This window comes from Ochotona curzoniae, unplaced genomic scaffold, assembly GCF_017591425.1.
Source record: "Ochotona curzoniae isolate NIBS_2020 unplaced genomic scaffold, NIBS_Ocur_1.0 contig_2599, whole genome shotgun sequence".
NCBI classification, from domain to species: Eukaryota; Metazoa; Chordata; class Mammalia; order Lagomorpha; family Ochotonidae; genus Ochotona; species Ochotona curzoniae.
The window spans coordinates 10866506-10890057 of NW_024465520.1; the positions used below are offsets into that span (position 1 = coordinate 10866506).

Genomic DNA, 23552 nt, shown 5'->3' on the forward strand with positions numbered 1-23552 from the left:
TGGAGGAGCAAAGTGACAGAAAAGAGTACTTAAGGGAATAGAGGAATTTGAAAATGACTTTCTGGGTAGATATAAGAAACTGAACAGTATTTTAGAAACAATATAAACTTATCAGTGTGTCCTCAAGTGGAAGAGTACCCACACCAGGAAAGTCAGGTATGATGGTCCTCACTGCATGCTCTCAGCATCTAAGTGAGCATGCTGGGAGATTTAATAAACAAGAGGATTTGCATTAAAATACATTTTTCACGAAACATGTACATACTGAGATGCTTCTGCTGAGCCATGCATCAGCTGAGAAACGCTGATAAGAAACAACCTACCACCACAGAACCTACAGTGTTATGGAGAAGATTAACACATCAAAGGATAATCATGCCTGCAGGTACAAGTAGAGTGACAGCTTCAAGAAAGGCCATGGGTGCAGAGAAGAGGGAAATCTACCCTGCCTTGGGAATTCAAGACTACAGGCACCGGGGACACCTGAGTCAAATGTCAGACTCAGAGTGAGTTCATTGCCTGGGACTGTATAACAAAGTGCCTGAAAAGTGAGAGCTCCAAACAACAGAAATGCATTCTCGTATATGTCCAGAGGCCCACCATTTCCAAGAGCTTCCCTGCCTGTCCTCTAGCTTGTGCTGGCTCCAAGCATTCCACAGCTTGTGGCAGCAAAATCCCCATCTCGGTCTTCCCACCGTCTTCTCTTGTGTGCCTCCTCTTTCGTGTCCTCTCTTCTTCTCGTGAGGACAACTGTCAATGGATACAGGGTCCAAGTCTACGGTCAAATCACCACCCAAAGGCCCCCATTCTCATTGGAAGTAGGGCCCAATCAGGTAATCCAGGATTCTTAAGATTTTTAACTTAGTTAGATCTTCTAAGACATTTTCTCCAAACAAGGTCACATTTATAGATCCTTGGTATTTAGACTTGTCTTTTGATCGCCACAAATCTATCTATTACAGTAAGTGAGAGCTGGCCATCTGACAAAGGGTGCAAGAATAGCACTTCCATGTGATCAGTGCAGGAAGACATCAACAGATTCAGTAAAACCAACTAACCCTGGGAACATAAAGAGCCACAGGGGGCTATAAGGAAAGGAGTAGACCATGCACCCTGAGAAGGCCCACAAAATACATCAGAGCTTCCGAACACCATTTAAAGTAAGCACTGGAGTTAGTCAAGTCCTACTTATAACAGCAAAGAGACAGAAAGGTCCAGAATTGGTCCAAACACCCATCTCTGCAATGACTGCATTGGAGCCTCATGCTAAAATTTTCCTTTGAAAACTGTTAAGTTTACTGTGCAAAGCTGCAGCCATCCCTTTCGAAGTATTACAGTAAAAGAGCCATTAAACTAAATTGATCATGAATAGGGTCATAATTTAAACAGTATCTGTTATTTTTATATAACATGTTAAATTTGCATTATAGTCAAAGGCTTAATGCTCTGTCAAATTAAAGTTCAATAAATAAAAAGCTTTTTTTTTCAAATCATAGTTCGGGAAGAAGTTAGGCAAGAACTATAATCAACAACCAAATGAAAAGATATTCAACTTCTCTCAAATTTTAACACAGTCACAGATTATTAAAACTGTAAGCAATCAAGATGCCTATGATAAACCTGGCAAATGGTTTTTACTTAAGGACCAAAAAAAAAGTGGTTCCAAGAACTTCAGATCTCTAACCACCGGAGCATTGGATCAAGTGACCAAGAGCCCAGTGGGGAAGCACTATTGTTGAGAGGATAAAAAGAAAAAGCAGCTAAAAGCAGTTTGTCAGGGCTGCGCTGAATGGTCCAAATAACCATTTCCTTCACTTGTTCATGACCTCACACAGAAGCAGAGATGGTAAGGAGACCGACTGTGGCCATTCCGCCAGGACACTTGATGTGTCAGCAGAACAAGGCTAGAGACAGGGCCCGTGGGTGCTGGTGAAATAATTACAGCTTAATGCAAAGGCTATCATTATTTATTTCACATTCTCCAAACACTGGGAGTTGCTAAAGGAATATTTCTGTTGATCTATTTCTTCTCAATGATTCACGGCACATGAAAATTAGCAACCATTGAGGACAAATAAATGTGCAGCAAGATTTCCTCACAGCTTATCACACAGTGCCGGACTACAACTGCACCACTGAGAGAAGCTCATATATCAGACCTTCGGAGCTATCAGTCACACCACAGCTCAGAACCATATTATGAAGGGACTCCAGAAAGTTCGTGGAAAAAATTAGAAGATAATTTTGATGGAAAAGAAAAATTTTTAAGTTCATGCCTCTTTAAAATTTTTGCAAAATGCACATTCCCCATGAACTTTTGAAAACCTTTCATATCTTGCTCATATTTTGCTCTTTCTCTCACTAGGCCAGCAGGGGAGAGAGAATGTCCTGGGCACAGAGGAAGAGCAGTCACTGGACATGGCCAAAGGTAGCTCCCAGAGAAAGGCTCTGGTGTGCCCTATGCCCTGTTGTTAGAGGTGAGTCTGATCCAGGACTCACTCTACACATTAACCACGTCTTGTCAGCAGCAGGAAGCTAAAGTGCCACTGGAAAAGAAAGCAGCTTCATCCGAAGTCACTCCTCCTGACTTCAGAACATCCATGCTTGGCCACCACCTCACAGTGCTGTGGTCACTGGGGGAAACAATCAACAGCCCTACCCACACCCCAAATCCATGGCATCACGAATCTTATCTGGGACCAGGACCTGGGATTTTTGAATGCTTGCATGTCATTTCAGTTTATAGCCAGAGTTGAAGACATTTGCTCAACATGTGCACACATATATATACATACATATACACACATGCACATACGTTCATACACACAAAACCACACGTATACAATGTGCACATGCATGCATGAATACAAGCACACCTATTCACACGCATACACACATACATACACATGCATGCGCACACACACACATACCCCACAAAGAGGCAGGCATACAGCGCAGCAGTTAGAATGACATTTGTGATACCCACATCCCATATCAGGGCACCCACATCTACTCCATTCCTCACACCAGCTTCCTGCTAGTGGGCATCCCAAATCACAGTGGTTGATGATCTATGCAGTTGAGTTCCTGCCATCTGTGAGTGAAACCTCAACCAAGTTCCAGAATCTTGGCTTCAGCCTGGGGCAGCCCCGGCTGTTATCACCATGTGGGGAATTAACCCATGCATAGGAGATCTTTGTATTTGTCTATGATTTTTCTCTCTTCTCTGCGTGCATCTGTCTTTCAAATAAGATGAAAACAAACAAAAGCCTGGAATATCTCTAAATGCCTTGTTTTCCACTTTGGGATAAGAATCTAGAGACAGAAACAATAACATATTAGCTGACTTTATACATGCCTTATAGCTTTTTAAGCCCATACAGGAAGGTTTTGGGTGGCTGTGCCTTATTGTTATTCTCCGTTATTTCTTTCTCTCTGTTCAACCACAACATATTCTTCTGTTTAAGAACCAGTCAGTTATATTATGCACCAAAAACAACTGGAATTTTCCAGCGACCTTCTTCATTCCAAGCTCTTGCTGCCAGAATGCAACAGAGTGCCCAGCGTGTGGGTGCCCCCCTTGGAGCCCCTTTGGAATGAACCTTCTCTGAGTAGTGATTTATTTTACAGCAACAAGATTTGTAACACTTCTTAATGCAGCTCAAAGCATAAGATTAATGATCTAGCAAAGACGGTCAACCTGTAACTAACATAGCAGGAAGGAACAAAACGGACTAAAATTTTTAGCGAGAAATGCATACATGGACTGAATAATGATTTCATAGTATTTGTGTCATACACAGCTGCTACATATTACAGTACAGTGCTGATTTAGAACTTGCTGGAAGGCTTAGTGTTTATGCCACAGGTTCCATGTAGGAGAGAGCTGATGCTTTTGCCTAAGAGGCTGACTAAACACAAAATCAAAAAACACAGGAAAAAAAATATTGAATAACTGAGCAGAAAAAAAGCAAGTTAATGAAGTTGAAATATGAGGGCACAAAGTCTGTAAGGCACACTGACATCAGAGAAGCCCATAGAGATGAATAACAGTGAGCTGGCTCCTGAATCAGATCAGTTAGATTACTGCACAGTGGCTGAACAGAAATTGTTCCTTGTCTTTGAGCTGTGTGCTGCTCGGGTCACTGACCACACTGGCTGTGATTTAAAGAGCACAAGCCAGAGAGCCCTTCCTTATGGCTGAAGCCACAGAATAACAAGCAGAAGACACTTTAGAGGTTTCCACTAATTCAGCAACTGAAAGCACACATTATATAAGCAAACAACTTACTATTTGGGTTCAATGCTTTACTGAAGAGTAGCCATGGGTTATAAGGATTCCTGCTCTTCTCTCCTGCTTCCAGTGCCAGGAAGGTCTGAGCCTCAAATCTTGCCTCTGACCTTTGTACTTGGGGTTCCCCTGCTCAGATTCTGTCCTAAAGATGAACATGGAACACTCTATTTCCTTCCCTTTTTGCCTAACTGCATATCCTTAAAAGAATCATTACTTTTTTTTTTTTTTTACCAAATTAGAGGAGATAAGGGGACGGGTGGAGGGGGATGGGAAGAGAAAGAGAGAGAGACATCTTCGATGCACTGGTCACTGGTTCACTGCCCAAATGGCCAGAACAGCCGGGGCTGGGGCAGGTCAAAGCAGGAGGTCCATTCAGGTCTCCCACATAAGTGACAGAAGCCCCAGTACTTGCAAACATCTTTTGTCACTTTCCTCATGCATTAGTAGGGAGTCAGACTGGAAGTGGAACAGCCAAAACTTCAACAAGTAGTGATGTAGGATGCCAGTATTGCAGGTGGCAGCTTAACCCATTGTGCCACAATGTTATCTTCTCTGTGTGTCCTTCCCAGACATCTCAACTATAGCTTCAACAGATTCTTCACATCCACACAACTATGAATATACCAAATGAACTCACTCACTCTCTCACACGCACACATACACCCTTTCCCTCTGGCACTTATCACTGTTAGAACACTATATATTTCACTTATTCATCTTGTTTCTTGTCTGTCTTCACCCTCTCCCATTGATGTATAACTTCCAGGAAAGCCAAGATTTCTGCCTGGATGGTTTACTGGCACATTCCCCAGTACCTACCATGGCAGTGGGCACATCTCCAACAGGAGTGGCTCAAAGTTGTTGGATGTACAAATGAACCTTGCACTACCTCAAGAACATTTGTGTTCCCATATCCATGAATCATCACCTAAAGATCTTTACTTATTGCGATAATGCAGATATAAATCTAACTATTTAACTTCAAAATGACATTGAGAGCTTCCTGTAAGGTAATTACTGATTCACATAAGCTATACATGGTGCATGCCTCTACACAAACATAATCGGGCATATCTATTCTAACTTACTTATTTGACGTGGAGGAGCTAGAAAAAAGCAGGAGTGAAATGAGATAGGCAGCTCCCATCTAATAGTTCAGTCCTCAAATGCTGTGCCTGGTCAAAACTAGGCATGAGGACACAACTCAGCTCTTGTACAAGGGTAGAAGGGCACAACGGCCCGAGTCATTGCCACTGCTTCTCCCAGCAGGTGCAATACCAGGCAACTAGAGTCAGAAGCTGGAACTAGACCCTGAACACAGGCACTGCACTGGGCCACGTGGCTGCTGCTAACCAGCTGAATTTAAATCTGCCACTTGGACAAGGTATCTGCACTCTACCAACAGGGCGCTTAGCTGATGGTTAAGACGACACCTTCCAAACGCCGAACCGTCTTTTCTCAGGGGCTCAAAAACAGAGCAACAAGTTTTAAAGGTGGAGTAAAAGCTATACTTTTCCATGAGAACAGCACTTGCTTTATTTTCTCTTTCAATGGATAACAAAAAGGCATCCTAAACCTTTACACTTAAGGTGCTGTTTCCAAGTAGGCCAAATCAAAGAATTCAAATGAAGGATCATGTTCACCTTTAAGGAACCATGTTTAATTGATTTACATGTATAGCTTCCTAGAAATCAACTAAGACTCTGTAGAGGCTTGGCACCCAGCTGGAACCAGCTCTGGTGAAATGAATGTTTTGTTTCTGTAACACTGCAGCTTGCACTCCATGGAAGTTTACAGCCACAGACACTCACCTTAGAAAGTTAAAGGTTCATGATGGTACAAGAAAGACAACAGAGCTGGGTGGGTTTAGGACAAGGAATAACTCAGCTTACAACAATAAATGACTACAACATAATAGCTGTTGAACTTCTCTCATTGATTTGCCCTAGAAAACAGTGTTCACTCCACATGTAACTTGGTGGAGGCTCTGTGTTTCTTGCATTCAAAAGAAAGACTTTTTGCCACTCAAGAGGTCTGGGAAGCAAGGCAAAACCTGAGGACAGAGGCAAAAACTGTAAACCATTAACTACAAAAGAGCAAATGTTAATATCTAGGTGAACAGAAAGAGGAAACTGCTTAAAATACTTTTAATATTTTAACTACATAAACCTGATTTTCTGTATCCATCATCCTGTTACTGGTACTTAACTGAGCTGATATAGACTACTCAAAGGCAAAAGATTAAGGCAGAGAGCAACAGCTCTTCCTCATTTTGATCTCAATCTTCTTCATTTTGCCCCTCTTAAAGCACAGCAGATCCAAGAAAAAAGTGATTACTAATAGTGCAGCTATCATTAAGTTCTTCTGCCCTTTGAAAATAGTGCCAGACACCTTTGACACTTCCCGGCAAGGCATCATAGTTAGCATTCTATGGAAGACAGCAGACTGTCAACAGTAGACTCAGTGAAATCAGGGCACTGTGGAGAACAGGAAGGACTTACACAAAATGTCTCCGTTTTCCCCTTCAGGGGTCAGGATAATAACCCTGATAGTCAAGGGAATTCACTATTTTGCAGAAACAGAAGTTCTAAGCCCCGTAGTCAGTCAGTGATCACGTGTGCTTCTCTTAGTGTCACGTGTTTCCGGCAGACATGTGAGTTACAAATGCAGAAAAGCTCTCTATTTCCACCAGGTTTGGGTTTCTTTCACCTGGTGAAATGCAGCTTTTCTGCCAAGGCAGCTCTTGGATCTAGCAAAGGAGTCAGAAACACAAAGCAGGTACCATTTTATTTAGGATGTGGCTAATTAAATATTCACCCAACAGTCTCCTACCTGGGGTGAGGGGTGGGGCGCTTACAGATTCTCTGGTCCAAGGCATGTTTCCTTAGAGAGGGATGAGCTTTCTAAAGAAGCAGGCTCAGGGGCATCTGGGCTATCCCAAGTCAACCTTGACCAACCACACAGAAAGACTATTGGTTGAAGCCAAGGAGGCAATGCTAAAGTGAGTTGATTTCATCAAACAAAATGCCAATCCCAGCCACTGTTTGATTTTTCACCAAATTGAAACAGGAAAGGACTTGTCTCTGGAGAGGCGGTCAGATGGATTAACCACTAGCATCCCTTTCAACTCTAGGAATCTTTTGACTCATGCACTCAACAAACTGAGTGGCTATGTGCCAGCTCACAAAGTAATTTTCAAGAAATAGCCTTTACACAATAGAGCCACCATCTTTGTGAGGACTCTAACACAACGTCAGTTTGGAGCCCCCTTCGTATTACTGCAGCAAATTCAAGGTGAAAAGATTATGGCCAAGTCTGTAACTTACATAATGGAGTTTGAACTTGCACTCATCCTCAATTTCATCTGCACTGTCCTCATCAGAAACTTCTCCTTCTTCTGCATCATCGCCAAGGTGATAAGGCAATTTCTTGCCCTGAAATGCAACAAGATATCCCATTTAAAAAGTGAAAATCTGTTTATAACAGCTTAAATGCAGAAGTGAGCCAAATGTCCACTACTGGCCAAACATCAGGTATAAACACAAAGTGTTATTCACTCTGTAGAAATTCTGATAACATAGATGACCTCTGAGAGCATCATAAGTAAGTGAAGCACATACAGATGCAACAAGGTAAGTGTTTCTGATCCCATTTGAATGAGATACCTAGAAAAATCAGAGACAGAAACTAGAACCATGTTGCCCGAGAAGTGGAATGGGCATCGAGTTTCAGTTTTGCAAGCTGAAAAAAAAAAGGTGGAAATTGGTAACACAATAATGTGACTGAACCATACATTGTAAAATGGTTTTGTTTGTAGATAGATTTTTGTTAAGCCTTTTTTACCACAAATTATTGTTACAAGTGCAAAGAAAAACGGAATATCTTACGGCTAACCAAATCCTCAAATTGCCAGAAGAAAGATCAAATGAACAAAATAAAGAGATTTGAAAAAAAGAATAGAAAAAGGGGTAGTCTTATTACTTTCAATAAAATATAGTTAATTAGGAATATAATTTAAAAAAAAAATACAAACCAGACTTCTTTTCAAGAATATCTGACTCATCACAAGGTCTGAATACTGGTATTCCAAAAGTTCCTGTGCTGGAACCTAGCACTCTGTGTGACAGAATTAAGAGACTGAACTTTGGAACATGAAGGAATCCCCGGGCTACACTGAGGTCCCTACTGCACGCATGCACCATGTGAGGTCACACAGTAGGTGCTGTTCAGCAATCACTGACCCTGCCTGATCTTAACACTTTTCCTCATCCAGAACTGTAAGCAATACATTAGTGGAATCCTGGGAAGAAATACGGTCAATTATAGCAAGCAATTAGTGATAGGTTCTAAGTAACAGTGTTACTAGCAACAGCTGATGTCTCCTTTCCTACATTTTCCAATTTATATTCAAGAAAAGTAAAATTACAACTAAGGGCAGCAGAGGGCAACGCCCAGGGGTCTGGAAAAGGCTTCTTGGGGAGCTAGCAGCATTGGTATTCCTCCTCATCCACAAGCAGAAAGGAATATTAAAGAGGGTGCTGAATTACTGCCTGAATCTACTTAAGGGTGGAGGGCAAAGAAGAGCCAGGCTCTGAGGCCAAGGAGCCACGCCCACTGGGGAGGAGCCTCTAAAATAGCACACCGTGTCTTCGGCCTCCTGGTGCCCATGCCTTTCTGTACTCCTCTCCCTTGATGGAGCTGGGTCTCTCCCCTGTCTCCCTCTTTCCATCCACACCTTCTCCAGGTTTGGGAGCCACTCATCAGAGATACCCACATGGCACAGAACTGAAAGATCTGACTGATGGCTAAATCCCCCATTCTGAGAGACTTTGAGCAGAAGACTCAGCTAATCAACACTGAAGCTCCTAACCTACACAGACTATGAGAAACTGTTTGCTGTTTAGGGCCACTAAATTTGGGAACCATTTGCTATGCCACAATAGATTCCTAGTATAATCGCCAAACAAAATTATGGATTATAACTAAGCCAGTGAAAGTACCACTTCCAGGACAACCAAGCACAGAGCTCATGGGTTCCCACTCTATCACCCACCCAGTGGGTAACAGGAACCACTGCCATCAATGCTGCACTTGGGCCATGAACACATCTGCCACCACCTCCACCACTCCTAACGGGTGCAGCGTGGGGCCCCTTGCCTATTACCTTCAATAGCACCTAGGTAGGATGCCTGTGCCCCAGGATCAGGAAGGGCTGTAAAAACAAATCCACAGGAGACAGTACAGCGGAACAACAGGCAAATCCTCTTCCTTGCAGTACTGTGATCCCATATGCACACCAGTTCATGTCCTGGCAACTTCCCTTCTGATCCAGCTTCCTATAGACTCGGAAGCAGCAGAGCACAGCTCAAGTTCTGGGGACCCTGTACCCACATGGGAGACCCAGAGAAGCTCCTGGCTCCTGATTTCAGATCAGCTCAGTCTGGCCATTGCAGCCGTTTGGGGCGTGAAGGAGCAGATGCAGATCTTACTCGATCTTTCCTTCTCTGTAAACCTACCTTTGTAATCAAAACAAATAAATCTTGTTTTTTAAAATAAATAGAAAATTAAAAAGTAAATCAGAAAAATACAAATGTATAACATGTTAAGATACTGTAAGGGAATTCCCTAAAACGTAAGGATGGATTGAGGGCCAGTGCTGTGGTGAAGTGGGTTAAGCCACTGCCTGTGATGCAGGCATCCCAAAGGAGCACGGCTTGTGACTTGATCCAACTTCCTGGCATTGGCCTGAGGAAAGCAACAGGACATGGCCCTAGGACCTAGGTCCCTAACAGGACTGCTGCTTCCAGCTTCAGCCCAGCCCAACCCCAGCCACCTCAGCCACCTGGAAATGAATCAACTTATGAAATACGCATCTCTTCCCCTCTCTGTGTAGCTCTGACTTTCAAATTAATAAGTAAGACAAAAACATAGGGACACAGAATTCCTAAAACATGGAGAGATGTTCATGTGATTCAAACTCAAACATAACAATCATTTCCAAACATCACCCAAGCCTACTACCCATGCAGATCTCTGAAGTTGAGCCCCTCCTAAACCCCATGCAACTATTACCCCTTCCATATTCTACATTTGCTTCCTATGTATCTCCTCCTTCTACAGGACCTTAACTTTAATCAGAATTTCCGGAAAATCTCCCTCTCAATTTTCCTTTACTTTTAAATAAGCTTTATTTATTTGTTTACGAAGAAGAGTGACTTGGGGGAAGTGGGAGAGGAGATTTCTCCTTCTGCTAGTTTCCTCCCCAAATGCCTGTAACAACCAGAACTTATCAAGCCAAAACGAGGTGCCTAGTCACCCACATGGGTGCTAGGGGCCCAAAGACTCATGGCATCATCTGTTTCCTTCACATGTGCACTAGCAGGAAGCCAGACCAGAAGTAGAGTAGCTCAGACCATATCTGACACTCCAATATGAGATGCAGAATCTCAACCATTTACTTCCCCCACTGTACCACAACTCCTACCAGCCTGGCACTTTAACACCAAGAGCTCCTAGGACTGGAGTTGTGGCATAATGGGTTAAGTAAGCTGCCACCTGCAAGACTGGCATTCCATACTTCAGGTTTCTCTACTTATGATCAAACTCCATGTTAATGTACCAGAGAAAGCAGCAGAAAAAGACTCAAGTCCTTGGGGCCCCATTCCCACATGGGAGACCTAGATGAAGCTCCTGGCATCTGGTTTCAGACTGGCCCAACATTAGCCATTGCAACCATTTAGGGAAAGAGCTAGCAGGCGAAAGATTTCTATCTGGCCCCCAACCTTCTGTGTGTGTGTGACTCTGACTTTCAAAAGAATTCAATATTCTTTAAAAAAAATTGATCGTAGATCCTTAGTACAGTGATGGCTTTAACGTAGCCTAAATAATTTATATAACAAAAACAAAATCTATAGTAATTATCCAATGGGATTTAGGTACTTGAATATTTTCTTCTACCACCAGAGCAGCAGTATTAAGAATTTTTTTTCATTTTATTTGAAAAAGACAGACAGATAATACAGATTTTCCATGCACTGCTTCACTCCCCAAATGCCCACAATAGTAGGTTTGAGCCAGGCTGAAGCCAGGAGCCAAGTACCCAGTCTAGGTTCCCACAGGAGTGGCATCGTCTCAAGTACTTGAGCCATCACCCACTCTCTCCCAGAGTGCACGTCATCAGAAAGCTGGGTTGGAAGCAGAGTAGCTGAGATGAGAACACAGGCCCTTCAACGCAGGATATGGTATCATAAGCAGGGTATTAACCACTACATCAAAGACTCTACCATTTGAAAGATTCAAAAGGTGGATATGAAGCAGACATTCAGCCTAGCAGGTAGATGTCCATACCCATGTGTACTACCTGGGATTCAATACCCAGTTCTACTTCTGACTACAGCTTTCTGCTAATGCAAACCTTGGATAGTGACAGTGATGGCTGAAGTAACTGTCTCCTGTCATTCACACGGTAGACCTCGACTGGGTTGAGTTCAAGGCTTCAGCCAAGGATGTCCCTGTTGGGTTCTGAACCAGTTGGGAGCTCTGCCTCTTGGTTTGCCTCTGCTTTGCAGGTAGGGGTGTGTGTGTGTGTGTGTGTGTGTGTGTGTGTGTGTGTGTGTGTGTGTGTGTGTGTGTGTGTGTGTGTGTGTGTGTGCCTTTCAATAGAAAGCAGTTTAATTTCTTTAAAGGCAAAATCTAATTTGCATGTTACTAATAGCAAGGTTTCTTGAAATTAAGGCATTTATTTCCACAGAGTATTTTAGGTCTTACTGATACAGAAAATTACATCATTTTTCCTTATTTTATGGGTCATTTATAGAGTAACTAAGAGCACCAGAAAGTAGGTACTTAATTAAAATATGACTGAAAGATAGTCAAAAATAAGAAAGTCAAGATATCAACCATTCCTTTACTCACCCCCAGCTACTGATTCAGTCAACTGTTAGGGCTATAACAGCAGATACCAATAAGGTCCTCTACACAACAGGCTTGAAATTTATTGAAAAGTCATTCCCTCTTTTTTCAAAAAAAAAAAAAAAGTAAGCACACAGAGATGTCATCCACTGTACCACTCCCTAAATGTCATGGCAAAGCCAAGGAATTCAGCTGAGGTCTCATACACATGTGCAGCAGGGTCCAACTGCTTGCTGCCTCCCAGAATTGGCTTCAGCAGGAAGCTAGATCCAGGAGCCAGAGCCAGGAACTCAACAGAGGCCTCTCACTTGGGAAGTGGACATCTTAACTTCATGTCTTGTTAGGCCAAACAACCACCTGGGGTTGTTTTGAAACAGATTCAAGGGGGAGGAGTAGGGGAAAATCCCAGTGCCTAAAACACTGTGTCACATAATACAATGTAATAATTTAAAAAAAAAACAGATTCAAAAGGAATAGTGTTTCCAAATGTTCATAAAAGAGTAACCAAACATGAAAAATAATATCACTAAGTAAGAAACAATAACCCTTACATGGTAAAAATGGGTCCAACATGCTATGGCTTGGATTGGATGTAGTTCTCCTATGGCCCCTTGGTAGTTCTTCAGCATGCAGAGCAAGCCACCCTGCCTCTCCCACCTCTCTCTTCTTCCTGGCTTAATATGGGACCATTTGCCACTGTCTCAGGCTCCCCAAACTGCCAACCACCATCTGCCACCGGCCATGGGGCTCTCACCAGCTGCCACGCTTTCGATGATCCTACACTGTGTGTTATAAATCTTATCCTTTATTAATAACCTGCAGCAAGTACTTCTGAGTATAAGATGGCTTACACGATACCTCAGGTTGGAAAGGGAAAATGACCGTAATGACCAGATGACGGTAAAGGGACAAAGCAGCAACACTGAACTTGATTCTCCTTTAGGCAATGTGGCAAAAAGAAGGGAATAAAAAACAGAAAGCAAGAAACCCGCATACGCTCTGCTTTTAAGGTCTAGTTAAGGGCTTTACATCATATGGATCATACTTTCAGCCAGAATTTCCCTGGCTCTCAAAAATACTTTGCCAAGGTAGTAGACAGAAAAGCAATATGACAGCACACTTTGTCAATAACTTTACCCTTAAGGAAAAGTAAAGAGCAAGTTTAGGTAGAATCATGTGACTTAATGGATTTTAGCCACAGTACAGTATAGAGGTAAGCAAAGAATAATGCAGGTATCTTCGGGTGAGGGGTGGTCTGCTTCTGATTTGCCCTCTGGAATTCTGTGAGTTCATTCTTAGTGAATGGAAATAATGCTAACAGTCAGCTTCAAGTTTTCTGCCACATGGCTCCGGAAGACGGACAGCGGCTCTGTGGTTCACATCTGTAGAAGTAAGAGCCTCAGATGACACAGTCAGGGCTACCATCTGTGTGTGTTGTTAAGTCTGTTATTACTTTAGTTCATAAGCAAGCTTTTATTCATTTTTCAGAAGATTTATATACCAGGGTACCACCCTTGAAAAATAGTTAAAAACATAAATTTGTGTAATTTTCATAATACATGGAAAATGCAAATGAGAAAAACTGCACATAGATTTCAAATTTTTTCAGCGCTAAGATAAAGTCATACTTTTAATTCCATTTTCCAAAACTTGTTTTGAGTTGTATGATAAAAACATATGCGTACATAGTTGAAAAGTACATAATAGCTACAGTAAATATTCTGCCCATCTTCCAGGTACTAGTCATTCAAACGCAGTGTTTGCTATTTGTTTTTTTCTTTTTGGCAGTAGAGTTTGTTCTGCTGTGAAAGGAGCACTTGAAAGCATTTTCCTTGTTTTGCTTTAAATGTAAGTATGCTCATCCATAGAACCAGACAATCTACTTACAGTTCAAAGACCACCATCACTAGTCAATGGATCTTAGGGCCTGGAAACAGCAGCCTATGCACCTGCCTCCCCTTTCAGTGAGTGCCTGAGACCTTCTGGCTTACTCACCCTGGGACCCACAGGCCCCTGGCATAGTCTGCAACAAATGACCCAATCTCAGTTACGCAGAAGGGACAAGTTCACATCAGGTACCCACTTTAAGTTCCTCTGTCCAGACAGGAAATATTCTAATCGAAAGGACCTTCTCTGTATTACACGTCTTGGTTTCTCGCTAAAGAGTATTTAGAAAAACAGAAAACACAAGGCTACAATGGTGACATTTCATCTTCTAGGAATCTGAGTTTCTAAAAATTGAGCTTTTACCATAGTAGTTTGCATTTAGCATGACTGGATAAATGGACCTTGATGTTACCTCTTGCATTGCTTGAAGTGTTCATTCAAAGTGCTTACATACATACAAATGGTTGACACCACCTTTTGGGTGGACTCAAAATCCATCTTTTTCAACTGATGCAAAAACAGACTTTAACAAATAATAAAAATGAATGCTTTACTTTTTCTCACATGGCATACACCATGAAAACTTGTTATGCAATGACATAGTTTCTCTAACTTTCTTCTCTCTATATGATTTTTCATACATCCTCTTTAACTAAGATACAAACCTGTGTATTAGTTCATATTTTACTGCTTATAATGAGATACCTAAGGCAGGTACTTTATAAAGAGTTTCACTAAATTCAGTCTTGGAGCCTAGAAAGTCAAGCTTCATGGTCCAGGTGATTGAAAGAGCCTCCTCTTATTTGCATCATGTCTTAGCAGAACCACCTGTGTAATTATGCGCTGGTGTGGCCTCCCGTGCTCTTATAAAACCATCAGAATTCAATCATCAACATGCTACCCTAGCCACCTTATTACTCTCCAAAGACCCACATCCAAGCAGCTTGGTAGGATTGAGTCCAATACCACAACATATGACTTTCTAAACATTAAAGTCACACATGCGTTTAGGAGAACAAATCATATTTCAACCACAACACCCAGTTTGAATATTAATTCCTTATTGCTCCAGTTTACATCCTTAATCTCAAAACATTGCAACCATGCCAGGTGGATTCAATCCAAACCATGCCAGGTGGAATGGACAGGAATTAACTGAAATCACAAAAGCGAACTGAAAACTCAAGGAGCTATTTTTTGGCTATTCTTTGCATTGATAATATTCACTCGGAATATTTGTGAAATGCTATTCTGCCGACTTTCTGCTCCCTTGCAGGTGCATGAGTCCTGTGGGGCATTACGTCTGTGCCTCTGTTACTCTTTGAAGCAAACTCTTCTCACTCATATAACCAAGGCTGATCAACCATGACGACTTATATTTTTGAACAGACAGTTATTGGAGCTTGAAATAGGAGAAAAGAATCTGAAAGCCATGTTGTCAGAGAAGGACACACCTCACACAGCTACACACTCCTTCCTCTGCCAGGGGGACCTGATACAGTCTAGCAAATTAAACGTTAGTTTAATCCACTACCGTGTTGATGTTGTTATCTCCAAAACAAAATGGGAAGATGTGTGCTCAGATAGAAATCAGCCTCCCAGGAAGGCATGAATATAAATACATTAAATAAGATGCACAAGCAGATGGAGACCTTGCTTCATGCCCAGAGTCAAATTATTATTCTTTTAAGCTAACCGTTAGTGTTTAAGGGAGGGCAGGCTTGGGTGATCACTAATGCCCCCCTCCCCTTCCTGAGATAATTACCTTCACCAGGATCTTGCCTTTCAAGCTCTGAGGGCTTGGGAGCTGCTTGTACTCTCCTGTGTCTATGGAAGACAGGTCCAGTTTGTCTTGGAATATTCCTTTCAGGTACTGAGCAATCTTCCTTTGCTGCTGAATACTGCAGTGGTTCTCAATAGACAATATGACCGGGAACCTGGGAAAGCAGTAACACAGTGCAGAGGCTTCAGGCACGGCAACCCACTGGGATTCACAAAATGGTTTCACAGCCTGACAGTCCTCATGACAGTATTTGCAGTAATGGCAATGATTAAAATAATCCAAAATGAGAATGATTAGAGATGTACTTAAAAATTCCTCTGAGAAAATTTACTTTGATGGGCATAACAATAGAACAAAATATCAATCCATGGGAAATGACTTAGTGTACTATTTAACACGAAGGGGAAAATGGCAGGTCCAGTATGTGTCTTCTAAAAAGGAAAAGTTAAGAAAAAAAAAGAAGCCTAAAAAAGCACACTCATATAATGTAATCTTGTCTTATTTATCCTAAAGACTAGAAGCATCTCAGAACCACTGACTATCATGAATGTAGTTACTTACTATACAAAAATACCTAATCGGCTCTCAGCTTGAATACTATGCAGGACAAAATAGCAGAATGGGATTGGGTGTCACCTACTGTCCTATGTCTGACATTTCATAATCATTTCTTTATTGAATTCTATGCTTACTTTTAAAAAAAAAACATGTATTCACTCTAAATCAGCTCTTACATTTGCATACAGAGAATTGGAGACATGAAGTGGCTGCCCAAAGCCAGCCTGAAAAATTGACAAGTTACATAAGAAATCAGGGAAGACCATGTGATGCTGTTCCTTTTTCAACTTTGATTTCTCATTCAGAGTAACAAATTCTTTCAAATTCAGATTTATTATCACCCCCTAATTTATTATCATATATATTCAGAAATAATAGAGAATGCATTCTTCCTATACAACAAAGACCAATATGTGAACTCAATAACCAGATGTGGAGAAAAAAAATTCTGTCTGGCTTTCATGACAAGTACAGGTTCCACAATATGGTTATTACCTTTTAAAATTACCTTCAGTCTTTATTAATAAAGCCTACTTCTAGAAGTTAATATTAGGAATGACTTTTGCAATGGGAGTTGGTTTAACTCACCTCAACCTGTGTACTGCTTGTTTCTTAGTGTGGATTTTACCCTAGCATGCTAGGGAAAAAAAAAAAAAAAACCTCTCACCCTGAGGTACCTTGCAATCACGTTGGGAGCTTTCATGCATTTTTAAATTATCAATCTTTTCATTAAAAACCTGCTAGTGTCTGAGGATATTCAGCATAAATACGTGCTTCTCAAGAGGAAAGAGAACCAATCTGCACGTCCCGGGCACATTTTTCAATACCTGAAGACATTTTTGGTGGTAACAGTTCAGAGAACGTCACTGGCTTTAGGTGAATGGAAGCTGAGAACAATGCTAACTGGCCTACGATGCACAAGAGAGCTCCCTGCAATCACGGCCACAAACACTACGGGCCCCAAGTCTACTCACCGGAGAGAAAGCAGGATGCAAAGCTGAAACTCAAACTGAATAAAAAAATGACAAAACTTCTAAAAATGTACCAAACAAGCGTGTTAACTGTCTTAATTTAAACAGAATCAGAATTCAATATTTACAATTCTCCCACACAGAACGCATCATAAATTAACCTGTCATACAGCAAGTGTCTCTTATTAAAACAGCGTTTTAACTTCATTATTAATGAGACCAACTATTAAAATTTTTAAAGTGTATTAACTTCTTAAAAATTAATTTTAATTTGTTGCTTTAATTCAAAATTTTTTCTCAAATGTTTCCTATATTGCATGGAGCATACAGGCAACAAAGAATGAATAAGAAATGAACAAAATATAGCTTGCTATTTTCAATCAGTTCACAAGACTACAGATTTAGAAGAAGGCACGTAACCTGCAATTGTTATAGGTTGCTATGTGACAGAAATATGCTCTGGATGCTAAATACAGAGAAAAGGGAAAATTCAAATCAGCTGGCAGTATCATTAAGTTTGTTAAAATAATAACACATAAATACTCATGCATTCTACGCACAAACTAGGCAGGTGAAAAGATGGGAGGAAACACACCAGGCAAAGAGAACAGCACACAAGAGAACACGGAGTTGTGAAACAGTGGGCTTCACTGAAATGGGCAAAAGACAGAATCATCAGGACGTACCCTAAGGCTGTGCTGCAACAGAAAAAGACACCGGAAGGAAAAAGCAAGCCAGATCTTGAGGGTCATGGCAGTTCTGCCTGTGTGTTATAGGGGATTTTGAAGGAACTTAAGACAGGAATTACAACACCAGGGTTATATCTCATAAAGAAATCATTAGCATCAGTGTGGAGGAAGAAAAGGGAGAAAATGTAAAGGCGACAATGGAATATAAAGATAATTTACAAAGAAAAGTCAACAAGACTTGGTTGAATCTAGACTAATTCTGAATTTCCAGCAGCAGCCACCAGGAGACAATACTGCCCCTAAGCAAAAGGAGATAGAACATAAGAAAACTAAAGGTTTGATGCAATGGGACGTTGAGTTCAGTTCAGGCCGTAAGCACCATTCTGGCAAACATCTCATCTCCTGTTCAGTGCCGCGGCTGCTTGCACCCGTAGTAAACTCAGACATTTGCAATGTAGGTCAAGGACTTAGAGACAAGTCCTGGATAATTAAATATCCATGAAATAGACCAAGGGAAATACCTTATGCAATAACAACTACTAAAGGACTAAGAACATGGAATAAAAAACCACAAGCAAAAAACATTAATAGAAATAAGCCATGACAGTAACAGAGGATAAAATGTTATAATAGAAGCAAAAAAAGCCAAGTATTAGGGAAGAGACAATACATTTTATTGAATGCCAAGGAGAGGTCAAGTAATCCAAGGATGTCACAAACTTCAAGATACAAAGGACATCCATCAAGTCTGGAAACTTAGGTAATATTATCTTACTGCTGTATCACATAATACCAAACACCATTATGCCTCCAGACATTTTATATACCCTATACCCAGGAAGGGTAACCCTATACCCAGGGTTTCAAACTTTAATGTCACTCCAAGAATGTCTTCAAGGTGACAGGATGGAAATGAATGGGATGAGGAATACATGGAGCATGGAAATGTACAAAACATGGAACCTACATCATTCGTTCACGTTGTTATGCTGAGTCGAAAGGAGAAAGCCAGCGTTGTACAAAAGGATAGGTAAAATCCGAGTAAGAGCATGTGGTGTGTAGCCAGGTTAGTTAGGCAATGCTCCCTGTGCTGCTGGACAGCTGTACCATCAGGCACTGCTTTACTTACTCATTCTTCACGAAGGCATGCTTGTTAATGGTCTCCACAACATCCCTGAAGAGAATCTTTGAAGTGAGAGTATAGCCATGGTGCACCACTGGCTCTCCATCTGGGCCATCCCAACAGTCAACTGCCAAAAAACAGAGTTCCAATCAACAACCCAAAGTCTTTTGCATTTATTACTATTTCTGGAGCTACTAGACACACATTATTTTTCAGTTAACTAGTTGAAATTATACCTATCATAATGTGATAGAGACATCAAAGTAATTCTTCAGTAGAATAAGGAGGTCGTGTTAATAGATGATTTGCCTCTGAATGCTTACCATGATCAAAAATGTCTTACTCGAAATTAATCTGTTTTCCAAACAGCCTGTTTAGACACTGATCTAAGTCCTACCAAGTGTGCAGAAAGATGTGATATTTCTAACAGGGTTTTTTTTTTTTTCTCCAAGCTCACTTTTTCAGGTTTCAGAAATCCTTTAGTAAGCCACAGTGTCCTTCCCCAGTCCTTAGCAGGGCTTTTCATTACTGCTCAATTAAACCCACCATTTCCATTAGATTTATTTCAACTGGTTAATTTACAATAGTTACAAAATAACATCAACACCCAAGTACAAACCCTAAGGCTCTGCAAAGACTTATGTGAATATGAAGAAATAATCTAATTACTCAAACTTGTTCCTCTGGTTAAACAATTTTGCTCACATCCAATCCTACCTAAATGCCTTTGCTTCTTTCATCTAAAGTCAACGGAAACATTTACCTTTCATTTTATTCATCTAAATCCCAGTCAGAGCTAAAGTGGATGCCAATCTATATGATCTATGTTCCATAGAGCAGAGAGTCACACATGCAGAAGAGTCTAGCAGTTAACATAACAAACAGGTATCTAACTGACGTAACTACTTCTCAGTGACAGGTCTTCTGAGAAAACTAAAACTCTAGATTTTATTGCAAGGTATTATTTTCACAATTTTTAAATACTGCCAATTAACCTACTTTTTAAAATACAATATGGGCCAACCATAAACAATTCCGTAGCCTACATTTGTCTAATAGGATATAGACTGAAAATTTGTCTTTAATTAAAATCACAGTGTTCAGAAGCATTTGTCTCTTCTCTTTCAGGAGCACCTTTCCTAGAGCTGTATTCTGTATGTTATTCCCAAGAGATGATACTCACACTTCTTTCTAAAACTTTCCTTTATTTATTTGAGAGGCATAGAAACAGACATAGCTTCTGTGCTGTGGTTCACCTCAACAAATGCTCAGAACATCCAAGACTGGACCAAGACTGAAGCCAGGAGCACACAACTCAACCCACGTCTTCCACAGAGGTGGCGGGGACCAAAGAACTTGAGTCATCGCCTGCTGCCTCCCAGATCTGTATTCGCAGGAAGTCAGAAGCTGAAGGCTCCTATCAAACCCAGGCACTCCAATATGAGATGTGAATATGTAAGTGCCAGGACAAATGTCTGCCCGCTCTCCAAAACTTTCAAAATGTTCACCACAACCAGAGAGGATTACAACACTCCTTAACAGCACTGGTATTTGACCTGAAGCATTCATGGTCAAGTTCAAATTACAGTGATGCCTCCTGAAACAGACAATGCTGTGCTGGCAACATTGGCAAGGTAGAACTCTTCTAACCAATGCCTGTAACCACGAAAGAGCCAAGGTTTGTTTTTTTTTCAATCAGGTCACACACTAGAGGCTTCAGAAGGCAATCTGACAAAAAAAAAAAAAAAAAAAAAAAGTCAGTCTGAAGGGCAGGCAGCAAACCTGGCGGCTTCTCATAATGGAACTTAAAGATGTTCCAAGCTGGTAGTGCTCCCAGAGATAACAGGAAAAAGTTGTAAAGCGATTACAACAGCAATGTGACATCAGTTCCATAATGAAAGCGAAAATCCCCAGAACAGAACATCCATATTTATTAAGCAACTCAGGCTGAAAATCAAGTGCGTGAAAAGCCATGTACAAGGTGTTATCAATTTGATTGCCTGACAAGCCCACCTCACCAGAAAGTCTTGTTAGTTTTCCCCAGCACACCATATATCCTGACTGAAGACCACAGCTGAACTAATGAAGACGGAAAGCACAACATCATCAAAACGGAAGCTTAAAACTGCAGAGTCTTCAGGTCACAATACCATGAAAAACAAAAATGTTTCAAATCATTATTCTCCATTTCTTATGTGCAATACTTGACAAAAGATTCCTTCAAAAAATATCTATGGGATCCAACATTTTCAATTCATGACCTACTACAGTCTATATGTCAAGTTCTTTAAATCCTGGCTATAGTGGCTTAAGAACAGAAGCAACTTCATTGGGATTCAAGACAGTTAAAGTACCGGTGAGTACATACACATTACTTCTACGTGCTCAAGCTCCAAATGTGAACTAAGAACTTCCAATCACAGGGCTGATAGAATGTTAGGAGATGATAAAAAGATCATATCACTAAATTCTAAGCCTTCAGATACATGTAAATATTTGGTGGTAGGCATAATCAGGAAGGAAAAAAATCCCCCTTTCAAAGCTAACCTCAGGGTGGGTGTTACAGCCCTGTCACCAAGTGCTGTCCTTGTTTGGGGAGTGAATCAACAAATGGAAGATGCAACAATCGCTCTCTCACCCACACTCCTCGACTCTCTCTGTGCTGCCCCTGCCTTTCAGAAAAATAAATGCTTAAGAAATAGGAAGCCAACCTCCCCTTTGCACTGTGCTTCTCGCTTTCTCTTGCTGTCTTCATGTGATCTGACAGCCTCATTCAGTACCTCTTATGGAACCTGACAGATCTCATCAGATCCCTCCTAGTACAGCTCATGCCATTCAATGCTTGCTCCTCCAGAAAGCCTACAGACTGCCTGGACAAGAGGGAAGTTGGAAAGTATGGCTAATGTGATCTCCAATCTCAACTTATAAAACTCCTACCAAAAAAAAAATCTTCTGAATTGAAGCTGCCTCTCAAGAGGAGATTGCTCTTAATTTCTGGAAGGTACTGCTAGAATTAAATGAGGATAGAAAGGAAGTATGTAGCAAGATGCTGGCACACAGAAGGCCTGGAATCCTAACAGTTCCTCTTGGCCCTCTTACCATCTATTCAACCCAACCAAATGATCCAAAACAAAAAAATGTACAAACCTTACCAAGATTTCCAGATAAGTATAATTCTTCTCAACCAAAAAGCTCCAAATATAATCTTGTTTTAGTGCTAATCTATAGTTCACACTAATAGAGACTAAGCCAAGTAGCAGGGGAGGAAGTTGCTGATGCAAGTTGATGAGGGAGATACTTGGAATCTGACAGAAATCACATATCCTTTAAAATTACACCATAGCTGTGTACCTTCTGTCTGTATGAATATGTGGAGCAGACAAAGAGATAACTGGACCTCTTAACACCCCCAACGTAATGCTGGAGGATCAGAAGTTTAGGCTCCAAACTAGATGACGATCACACAAACAAGCTGGGCTAAGTTTAGGCCAAGTAAACCAAAACTGCAACAAATATCTAAAGGACTTCAACATCAAAATATTTTTTTTCCAGAGGAAACAGAAATAAGAAACTTACAAAACTGTCCAGAACTAACTATCTCTCCAGAGTCAGCAAAGGTTATTTTCCATACTTGGCCTCCAAGAAAATGTCACCAGTTAAAATCACAATCAGTGTGAACCCAAGGAGGCTGCATGTCCACGGCAGCCCTGAGCATGCCAGCCGTGCAAAACTTGTCGAGTGTGAGTAAACAAATGGCTGCATAATGACTGAGAGCAGAATGCCACCTTCCAGACCTTTGGCAGTCTGCAAGGTTTTAACTCACGTTAATATTTTATAAGTATCTTCATTACTTAGTTGCTTAGGCTATTCAATTATTAGGAACTTTTGTTAGTCTGTATTCTTCACAACTACTGAAAAATTACCGTCTTAAGCCATTATCCCACAACAGAGGAGCCAGAGAGGATTATGATTTAAGAATTCTTTTACAATGAGTAGAAAGGTAGTTCTGATTAGCATGGGATCACTTTCTGAAGCATCTGTTATTTCTGTTAGACTAGTCTGACTGATTTAAGAACTGCATTGGAACCTGGAAGAAGAGTCCATACCCTCCACACAGCGACAGCCCTCTTGTAGCACCCGTGCATACATATCCACTTTGGACTGGGAAAGGAGCTGGTCCCCTGTCAGGTAGGTATTGTGGGAGGAAGCAATGTAGTAATTACAGAGGGGCTGATCCATGTCTTGGTACACCTCGTGGTGCAGTGGGTTAAAGACGTCGCAGGCAGGACTGCGCATGAAGTTGGTAAAGCCTTTGGAAGAAGAAAAGAAGGAAGCC

The 23552-nt window shown here is 41.1% G+C and overlaps 1 protein-coding gene across 2 annotated transcripts in view; it reads right to left on the reverse strand.

The window, feature by feature from the left end:
• The window catches only part of PLCH1 (phospholipase C eta 1), a 197626-nt gene that overhangs the window by 33651 nt on the left and 140423 nt on the right, over positions 1 to 23552 (reverse strand). For both annotated transcript variants that reach the window (XM_040974931.1, XM_040974930.1), the window contains exons 7-10: positions 23323 to 23526; positions 19223 to 19343; positions 15858 to 16029; positions 7621 to 7728 (exon numbers count right to left, since the gene is read on the reverse strand). In XM_040974931.1, the coding sequence (XP_040830865.1) occupies positions 7621 to 7728; positions 15858 to 16029; positions 19223 to 19343; positions 23323 to 23526 (605 nt within the window). The remainder of the gene's footprint in view (positions 1 to 7620; positions 7729 to 15857; positions 16030 to 19222; positions 19344 to 23322; positions 23527 to 23552) is intronic.